The sequence below is a fragment of the Pongo pygmaeus genome, chromosome 15 (assembly GCF_028885625.2).
Source record: "Pongo pygmaeus isolate AG05252 chromosome 15, NHGRI_mPonPyg2-v2.0_pri, whole genome shotgun sequence".
Lineage (NCBI taxonomy): Eukaryota > Metazoa > Chordata > Mammalia > Primates > Hominidae > Pongo > Pongo pygmaeus.
The window spans coordinates 17,481,057-17,491,213 of record NC_072388.2 but is presented as its reverse complement, the minus strand read 5'-3'; the positions used below and the strand labels follow the sequence as shown (position 1 = coordinate 17,491,213).

Below are 10,157 nucleotides of genomic sequence, written 5' to 3'. Positions count from 1 at the left end.
AATAAATAGATAAATAGATAAATGCTAATAGGCACATGCAGCTAGTGGAGACCATATTAGTGCAGAGGCACACCCGTAACGCTCGACTGGTGTTATACCCAGACGCTGACTTATTCTTCAGCACCCCCCAGCTCAGACCTCCCGAGCACCTGCTCAGGAGCTCTTTGGTGCTCCGCACCCGCTGCACCTTGCGCTGAGCTTCTTCGTGGGCCTGCATGGCGCCCCCGGTCTTGTCCCGCAGGCGCTGCAGCTGTTCCTCTAGGACCCCCGATCACTCTCGCTGTCGCTAAGCTGCCTCCGCAGGGTGCCCAGCAGGTCCTGGCTTGCCTCATAGCGCCCACGCATGTCCTGGGGCGCGGGGATCACAGAGTCTAGGGAGGTCCTGGGAGGCCTCCAGAGCCCACCTAGTCTCTTCTGGTTCCAGGGATACACACTAGCCTACGCTCGGCGGGGTCCAGGGCCTGGACCTCGCCTGTGGCAGGATAGGGGCCTAGGCCTGAGAGCCAGCTTTCCGCTGCCCTCCTTTATGCCCTCACCACCCTCTGAACCCTCATCTCCCTGGGGTCCCGGACAACTCCCATCAAAGCCCCCCGGATGCCAAACCAACCCCCAGGCACACTCCCCTCCTGGGTTCTGACCCCACCCCCAGAGCTCCCAGGCTCCTCCCCCTTGCATCCTGGTTCCACTCTCAGACTCCTCCCTACCCTGGCTCTGCCCCTCGTTCCCAAACTCTCATCCTAGGCTCTGATTCCCCTTGCTAGACCTTTTCCCAGGGTCCTGGCTCAGTATGACCAGGGACCTGTCTCCCTCTCTACCAGGACCCGAACACTGCCGCAGCCTCCTCCCTCCACCAGCTGCCGAAGCACCCAACCCCAGCTGCCCAAGCACCCCCACTTCTGGGCTCGGCTTCACCGCAGAGCTCTCGGCCACCTCCTTGGGGATCCTGACACCCTCAGACACTATTTCTCAGGGCTCTGGCTGCACCCCAGAGCGCTCAGACTCCTTACCGGGACCCGCCCTCTCCCCCGCCCCCACCTGGAGGGCGCGAGCCCCTCCCTCCCGGCCTCTGGCTGTGCCCAGAACCCTCAAGCCCCTTCCTAAATAGACCTGCAGCTGGCGCTTGTGCAGGGCGGAGTGGATGGGATCAGAGGGAGAGTGCAGGAGTCTGAGCAGGCCGGGGAGGGGCCTTGGCTGGGCGAACTGCCTCGGCCCTGCGAGGAGTGCCGTGGTGGGAATGGGGTCCTCTGGCCCGAGAGCCCCCATGGGCTGCCACCTGACGCTGTTGGACTCAGGCTGCCGCTCTCAGCGTCAGACAGGACCGCCTGAGGGTAGGGGAGGGAGGCAGAAGAAGGCCACAGTTAGGAACCACGGGGTTAGCTGGCAAAGACGCCCAGGCCAGGCTGGGGGCCGCCTCATCCCAAATGCTCCCACTTACAAGAAGCCTTCCTGATTTCACCTCCTCCACTAGCTCAGTCCTCAGCTCGCCACTGAGGCCTCCCATTTATTGCGAAGACGTCATTTGGTGTTGCTCACAGGTGGGCTCCGAAAGGGCCGTGCCTCCCCTCTGAGACTGGGGGCTCCCCAGGGCAGAGGCCGGGTGAGCTAGCAGGGGTGCTGAGCAGCTACAGCCTGGGTCCCAGGCCCCCACCCATTTGCAGTTCAGTCCCAGGCCACCGAAAGACGTGGCAGGGGAGCCTGGGACTGCCTGGCAGGGCCCTGTCTTCCCACCTCTCTGGGCTCACACCTGTGCCAGGTCCCTTAGGCTCTACTGTAGCCCCTCTCCATCCTCTGTCTCCAGGGCCGCCTGTTCCTGTAGCCACAGGGATTCCTGGAGTGCGGGGAGGGAGACAAAGGGTGGTCGGGGTTCTGTCTTATCTGAAACCTCCCCTTTCCCTCCCTCCCTGGCCCACCACTGACCAGGTGGCCTCTGAAGCCATGTCCATAGGCCAGCCACTTGGTAGACCCCATAGCAGGCCCGAGGCCCTCACTGAACAGACCAGGCCCAGAGAAGAGTTGTGTCCTGCCACTGGTCACAAAGTCAATTGGAGGAGAGCCGGACCTAGAACCCAGGCCAGGCCTCACAGAGGGGTGACCAAATCAAGCTGTGTACGGGTGGGCAGCTGGGTTTTCAGAGGCAGCATCTGGACCTGGAGAGGACAGATGGGAGTTCAAGTCCTGCTTACTGGCTCTGAGACTGGACAAGCATTTCCCCTCTTGGGCTTCAGTTTCCCCATCTGTGTCATGAGGATTATGCTACAGGGCTGCTGGGAGGAAGAAATGGGATGGAGGAGGTGAGTGTGCTTACCACAAAGCCTGCATACCTGTGAGGGCTGAACCTGAGTGTGAGTGGGATGCTGGTGGTGGCCCAGGCAGCCCAGCCCTAAGCCTGCTACCATGGATCTCGCCGGTATCCCATCCCACCCTGCCACATCTCAGGGGCAGCTGCAGCTCACCAGGGCCTCAAACTTTTCGTCAACGTCCTTGTTGACCTGATCCTTCTCCAGATTCTGCTTGTGAAGACGCTCCACTGCCAGGGCCAGCTCTGTCACTCTGGAGTTCGGGAGCAACAGAGGTGAATAGGGGGCCACCCCCACCTGTCAAATCCACTAGTTCCGTGTCCACCATGCTTCTCCCAACCAGAGGCAGGTACCCTAACATCCACCTCCCTGGCTGTGTGACCTTAGAGAAGTCTCGACTCCTCTCCAGAGCCACACTTCTCATCTGTCAAATGGGAATGAGGTTCCCACCAGCTTTATCTCATGGGAAAGCAGTTGAGGACTTGTCCAGGTGGCAGGAGTAAGGGGCACAAGTTCTTTCTTTGTTGTTTTCTTTTGAGACGGAGTTTTGCTCTGTCATCCAGGCTGGAATACACTGATGTGATCTTGGCTCACTGCAACCTGCACATCCTGGGTTCAAGCGATTCTCCTGTCTCAGCCTCCCTTGTAGCTGGGATTACAGGCACACACCACCACGCCCAGCTAATTTTTTATTTTTAGTAGAGACAGGGTTTCCTCTGTTGGGCAGACTGGTCTTGAGCTCCTGACTGCACCTGGCCACAAGTTCTGTCATTGGAGGCTAAACTGTTTATGATATACACGGGGCAAATGCCTTCGGAACCTCAGTGGGGTGCCTGGGAAGACTGGCTGAGCTCACAGAGGAAGGCCCTGCTCCTAGTGAACAGATGCTTCCTTCTCCCCAATTCTCCAGTTTTACCTTCTGCAGGGATGCCTGCCTCGTGCGGCATCCACCAGGTAACCACCTGGCACTGAGGTCAGGCTTGTCCAGGTTGCTCTGCATCTGCTGCTGGGCCAGGTCCTTCTCGCAGAGCACCTTGTCCTGCAGCTGCTCCTCCAGCTGGGCCTGCAGCAGGGCTTGCTTCTCCAGGGCTGCCTGGACCCTGCTCTCTGCCAGCCGCAGGCCCATGCTCAGTCCCAGGCCGACCTCCTGGACAGCTCCCCTCCCAGCTGCTGCAGGTCCCTTGGGAAGAGAGCACAGGATGGGGATGGGATGGGGCTCGCTCCCAACTACAAATTAAAACTACGCTGGGGCCGGGTGTGGCAGCTCACACCTATAATCCCAGCACTTTGGGAGGCCGAGGCGGGCAGATCACCTGAGGTCAGGAGTTCAAGACCAGTCTGGCCAACATGATGAAACCCCATCTCTACTAAAAATACAAAAATTAGCCAGGCGTGGTGATGCACTCCTGTAGTCCCAGCTACTTGGGAGGCTGAGGCTCCTAGGAGACTTGCTTGAACCTAGGAGGTGGAGGATGCAGTAAGCTGAGATCATGCCACTTCACTCCAGTCTGGGTGACACAGCAAGACTGCGTCACAAAAAAATCAATAAATAAAATAAAAATAAAACTACACTGGGCTGGGTGCGGTGGCATGCACCTGCAGTCCCAGCTATGCAGGAAGCTGAGGCAGGATTGTTTGAGCCCAGGAATTTGAGGCCAGCATGGGAAACATAGTGAGACTCCATCTCAAAAACAAAAGAGGAATAAACAACAGCAACAACAAAAAAAACCCTACACTGGGATGCCATTTGTCCACTCTCAGATTGGGGGAAAAAGGGGTCACATAATACACAGGGAGGGGCTCTGGGGTAACAGGCCTTCCCTTACACAGCTGGTGGGAGGGTGAGTACAACCACGATGGACGGCACTGAGAAAGAGCTCCGAAAACTATGCATGCATAGGACCTTCCCCACCAGCTCCTCCTCTAAGAACATATCCAAAGATATACCCCAGCACAGAGGAGATGGCTCGTGGACAAGGAGGTTCACTGCAGCATTGCTCGTGTAAGAAATCCTGGTGACAACCTAAATGTCTATCAAAACGGACTGCTATTAAGTACATGATGGTACATCCTTTAAGTGGAAAACTGTGACCAAGAAAAGCCAGTGGAGAAGTTCTTCCTGGCCTGATCCACAGCCACCTCCCAGTTATAACTAGTAGGTGAAGAAAGCATCTTCAAGAACTGTGAAGATGAAATTTTACCAGGCGTATATACAAAAAAGTGTGTGTGTGTGTGATCTGCTTTATTTGCTTATACAAAATAACCCTGGAAAGTCACTTAAGAAACTGGTAGGCCAGGCACGGTGGCTCATGCCTGTAATCCAAGCACTTTGGGAGGCCGAGGCTGGAGGATCACCTAAAGTCAGGAGTTCAAGACCAGCCTGGCAAATATGGCAAAATCCCGCCTCTACTAAAATTACAAAAATTAGCTAGGTGTGGTGGCTCACGCCTGTAATCCCAGCTACTTGGGAGGCAGAGGTGGGAGAATCGCTTGAACCCGGGAGGCTGAGGTTGCAGTGAGCCAAGATCGTGCCACTGCATTCCAGCCTGGGAGACAGAGCGAGACTCTATCTCAAAAAAAAAAAAAAAAAAAAAAAAAGAGAGGAAAAAGAAAACTGACAATGCTTCTCATGGTAACTTGGTGGCCAACAGAAAAAAGAAAAAAAGAAAGAAAGAAAAAGATTATATATATAAAAAGAAAAAGAAGCTGATAACCTCCAAGGAGGGAAGGGGAATATCTGGGGTCTGAGGTGAGAGGGAGCCGTTTTACTGTGTACCCTTTTGAAATGTGAACCTTGTGAACATGTGACTTAATCAAAAGTAAAATATAAAAATTTTAAAGGCTACTTAAAAATTTTTTTTTTGTTTTTGTGTTATTTCAGATGGAGTCTCGCTCTGTCGCTCAGGCTGGAGTGCAGTGGTGTGGTCTCGGCTCACTGCAACCTCCGCCTCCCCAGTTCAAGTGATTCTTCTGCCTCAGCCTCCTGAGAAGCTGGAATTGTAGATGTATGTCACCACACCCAGCTAATCTTTGTATTTTTAGTAGAGACAGGGTTTCACCATGCTGGCCAGGTTGATCTTGAACTCCTGACCTCAGGTGATCCACCCGCCTCAGCCTCCCCAAGTGCTGGGATTATAGGCGGGAGCCACCATACCTGGCCTTAAAATAAGGCGTGGTGGCCCATTTCTGTAATTCCAGCACTTTGGGAGGCTGAGGAAGATGGATTGCTTGAGCCTAGGAGTTCCAGGCGAGCCTGGGCAACATAGCAAGACCCTGTCTCAAAAAAAAAAAATTAGCTGGGCATAGTGATGAACACTTATAGTCCCAGATACTTGGGAGGCTGAGGTGGGACGATCACTTCAGCCTGGGAGGTCAAGCCTAACGTGAATTGTGATTGTGCCACTGCACTCCAGCCTGGGCGACAGACAGAGACTGTCTCAAAAAAAAAAACAAGAAATGTATTTTAAGTCCATAATACAGGTTAAATCCTTTCCTTTCCTTTCCTGAATGAACTGTACCACTGGTTATCCAATAGTAAGGAGCGAAAGTGCCTCATTCTAGAATTCGAATTAATATACAAAGGAGTGACTAAATGAGAAGCTCACAGTTTTGCAGCCTCTGATGAGTGGGTTGGATCTTGAAAAGAGAGACAGCTGGCATAGGGGCCTCCTGATGGAAGAAGACATTCTACTTATGGAGTCTTGAGGAAAAAAAACAAACAAGTAGAAGAACCTGAATCTGACCGAGCTTTAGAGCCAACATCCAATTTACAGGAAATACACGGGATAAAGAAACATGTTAACTGACACCATAAGGATGCAACCAGCAAAATCCAGACCATGAGAATCTCCAAGGACAACTGGCCCAGTTTCCTGAACAAATAAGTTAAAAGGGACTTAAAAGACAAAGCAGGGGCCAGACACAATGGCTGGGGCCTGTAATCCCAGCAGTTTGGGAGACCAAGGTAGGTGGATCAGCTGAGGTCAAGACCAGCCTGGCCAACATGGTGAAGCCCCCATCTCTACTAAAAATACAAAAGTTAGCTGGGCGTGGTGGCGCATGCCTGTGATCCCAGCTACTCAGGAGCCTGAAGCCATAGAACTGCTGAACCCAGGAGGCAGAGGTTGCAGTGAGCCAAGATCCTGCCACTGCACTCCAGCCTGGGCAACAAAGCGAGACTCCATCTCAAAAAACAAAAAAAAGACAAAGCAAGCATTCACATTATGTGAATGTCTGTGGATCTGGATTCAAACAAATTGCAAAGAAAACACTAAAGCAAGACTACCTGTGCCTCTTTTTTTTTTTTTGAGACAGAGTTTCACTCTGTCACCCAGGCTGGAGTGCAGTGGTGTGATCTCCACTCACTGAAACCTCCGCCTCCTGGGTTCAAGCGAGTCTGGTGCCTCAGCCTCCCCAGTAGCTGGGATTACAGGCATGTGTCACCACACCTGGATAATTTTTGTATTTTTAGTAGAGATAGGGGTCTCACCATGTTGGCCAGGCTGGTCTCGAACTCCTGACTTCAGGTGATCCGCCCGCCTCGGCCTCCTGAAGTACTGGGATTATAGGTGTGAGCCACTGCACCTGGCCTATCTGTGACATTTATGAGACATATGGAAAATTTAGACACTGGCTATTTGATGATATTAAGAAAAGATTATTAAACCAGGTGTGGTTGCTCACACCTGTAATCCCAGCACTTTGGGAGGCCAAGGCAGGAGGATCATGTGGGCTCAGGAGTTCAAGACCAGCCTGGGCAACAAAGTGAGAATTCAACTCTACAAGAAATAAAAAAATCAGCAAGCTTGGTGGCATGCACCTGTGGTCCCAACTGCACAGGACCTGAGGTAGGAGGATTGCTTCAGACCAGGAGGCCGAGGCTGTGGTGAGCCATAAAGAAAAGAAAGATTACTAACTAAAACGTTTTTAATGCACTAAATGAAATACCTTGGCCTCCTGCCTTGGGGCTCTCTCCGCAGCCTCCCTGACACTACCGTTGAACTGACTGCTCACACCGATCAGACATCCCTGCTCAAAGATCAGGCAGGCCCAAGCTCTCCTGCTGAGGCAGGCTCTCCTTTTCCTGTACCAGCTCTTCCTTGCAACCCCCCTGGCTGCCATGGGCTCCCACCTCCATGCCTTTGCTCATGCCTTGCTCCTGCTTGGAGTGCCTGCTTCTCTGCTTCAACCCTACCCATCCCTTGAGGCTCTGTGCAAATTCCATCTCCACGAAGCAGTTTTTCTGACCTCCCCACCCCTCCCATCCTTCTGAGCCTCCAGGACATTCCCTCTATCCCACGTACATATCACTGACCACTCGCTTCCTCAGTCTAGAATTTTGGGGATCTACATCTTTTCATCACTAGAGGCTGTGAGGTCCTTGGTAGCAAAGCTGAATATTCTAGTGGATTAAAATCAGGAACTTCAGCCTGGCATGGTGGCTCATGCCTATAATCCCAGCACTTTTGGAGGCTGAGGCTGGTGGATTGTCTGAGTTCAGGAGTTCGAGACCAGCCTGGGCAACATGGTGAAACCCCGTCTCTACTAAAATACAAAAAAAAATTAGCCAGGCGTGGTGGCATGTGCCTGTTAGCCCAGCAACTTGGGAGGCTGAGGCAGGAGAATTGCTTGAACTCAGGAGGTGGAGGGTGCAGTGATCCAAGATCGTGCCACTGCACTCCAGCCTGGTGACAGAGCAAGACTCCATCTCAAAAAAAAAAAAAAAAAACTCTGACTCAGCCACTTATGTACTACTGTGTGACCTCAGGAAGATCACTCAACCTCTCTGGGCCTCAATGTCCTCATTGGTAAAATGGGAATGAACACAGTTCCTACCTCACAGGGAAGGTACGAATATTAGTTGAAATGAAATATACAAAGAGCCTAGCCCAGAGTAAGCATCTAATAAATGCTGACTGCCACGACTGTGGTAATGGTTATTACAAGTTGCCTCTGTGTCCTCACAGGCCCTTGTGCACAGTAGGTGCATTGAGTTGAACTGAAATTCAACTGAGTTGAGTTGGATGTAAAGAGCAGGGCTGGCTCTTGGCCTGTGCACAGAGTTGTGTCCCAGCGGCCACGCTCAGCCTCCCAAGCCTCAGGGCTCCCTGCTACACAGGAACCAAGGTTTCAAGTCCTCTTTTGGCTGCAAGAGGCAGCAAGGAAGAGCAAAAATGCAAGGGACCTAGCCTTGCAACCCAGCTGCCAGTTGCACGACTGTGGGCAGGTTACTTATCCTCTCTTTATTTATTTATTTTGAGACAGAATCTTGCTTTGTTGCCTAGGATGGAGTGCAGTGGCATGATCTCTCAGCCTCCAGAATAGCTAGGATGACAGGCGTGAGCCACCGGGACCCGCCTTAACCTCTCTTTATAATGAGGAGAGTGATAGCATCTACCACATGCAGTTATCACGAGGAATAAAGGTCAATTCACACCATGCACGTGGTACATGCTACGCATTGATAAAGATCAGCTGTTGTGATGACGGCTATTTATTTGTGCTAACATGCTCCCTCGGACTGTGCTCCCTCTCCCTCTCCAGGCTTCTGAGTGTTCCCTCCTCTGCAGTGCCCCTTCCCCTTCAGCCAAGCTGGCCTCCATGCACCCCCATGCCCACCTCCTCCTCGCACCTCCAGGCTGCCTCCCACTGCTCCAGCTCCTTGCAGCTGCGTGTCCAGTCGCTGGTCACCTTTCGTATGTCCTCACTCAGAGCCTGGTTGGCCGAACCTGCCTGGTCCAGCTGTTCTCAGAGCATGGCATTCACCTGGGCCAGGCTGGCACTCCTGAATGGGGCACAGTGGATCAGTAGGCGCTCGCCCAGGGGGCCACCCTGCCAGCCCTGGCCCTCCCTGCTGTGCCTTCACCTCGGCTGCTCTTCCTCGAGCCAGATGAGGATGCTCTCCAGGTCTTGGCTGTGGTCTGTGTTCTGGGTGGGAGAGAGGTTAAAGCATCAGGCTGGGCAGGTGGAGGGCAGGGCCTACCCCTGCCCCACCCTGGCATCCACCCTCAGCCACTACTGCTCCAGCTCTCCGGATCTCTCCAGCAGCTGCTGCTCCAGCTCTAAGAACCTCTTCTTGTAATGGACAATCTGGGGATTGGGAGCTGATGGTGAGCCCCAGGGGTGGGGGCAGGGCAAAGTGAACAGGTGGGAGGACAGGAGCAGGAGTGGGTGGCCCTGACCTTGCCCTGCAGCCGCAGCACAAGCTGGGCCTGCTGCTGCTGGCCCTCCTGGTAGGCCTGCAGCTTGTGCCAGTAGGAGGCCTGCTCCTCCTGCAGCTGCCTCCGCAACTCCACGATCTGCTGTACCAGCCTCCTGGGCTCCTGAGTCTCCAGCTCCCCAGACTCCAGCCGCAGAGCCTGCTCCACCTGCAGGGAAGGGCCCAGGGTGAGAGTCCTGGGCTTCCTGGGAAGGCAGGCTCAGGCCTCTGTAGGTGGCGCCAGGCTTGGCCCAGACCCACAATGCCTTGTAGGCTGATAGCCTGGCACCCTGGGGAGCAGGCCCATGTGGGCAAGCCCAGGGGCCGTGCACGTGTGCATGGGGTGATGCAACCATGCATGGACACGCAGATGGGGCATGCATGGACACATGCAGGTGAGCCCACAAACCCAAACTATGCAGGCAAAGCTCAAAGGTGCACCTGGGTCAACCTCAGGGGCCTCAGTACACCATGTGCCTCTCCTCCAGAACACTTAGCCCTGTCGTGATTTCTGTTTATTACACAGATGCTTGAGTCTCCCCACCATGCCCCCACCACAATGTGAGCTCAGGAAAGCCTGGATTTTTTCTTCCTCATTGTATCTTTCTTCCTCATTGTATCTAGAATGGTGGCTGTGGAATGGCATGGCTCACACTCAGTAA

General features: G+C 53.7%; 1 protein-coding gene and 1 long non-coding RNA gene across 2 annotated transcripts; both read right to left on the bottom strand.

Annotated features, from left to right (window-relative positions):
• Positions 1-55: 55 nt before the first annotated feature.
• On the bottom strand, positions 56-2,967 carry LOC129013195 (uncharacterized). The gene is made up of 5 exons (XR_010123665.1): positions 2,454-2,967; positions 1,918-2,147; positions 1,436-1,828; positions 1,108-1,322; positions 56-348 (listed from the first exon to the last, which is right to left on the bottom strand). It is a non-coding gene; the product is annotated as an uncharacterized LOC129013195 (long non-coding RNA).
• An 83-nt stretch (positions 2,968-3,050) lies between these two features.
• On the bottom strand, positions 3,051-9,000 carry LOC129012666 (rootletin). The gene is made up of 2 exons (XM_054448587.2): positions 8,916-9,000; positions 3,051-3,477 (listed from the first exon to the last, which is right to left on the bottom strand). Exon 2 carries the CDS (start codon positions 3,421-3,423, stop codon positions 3,085-3,087), a length of 339 nt encoding a protein of 112 aa, XP_054304562.2. The 5' UTR covers positions 3,424-3,477; positions 8,916-9,000; the 3' UTR covers positions 3,051-3,084.
• Between the last annotated feature and the right edge of the window lie 1,157 nt (positions 9,001-10,157).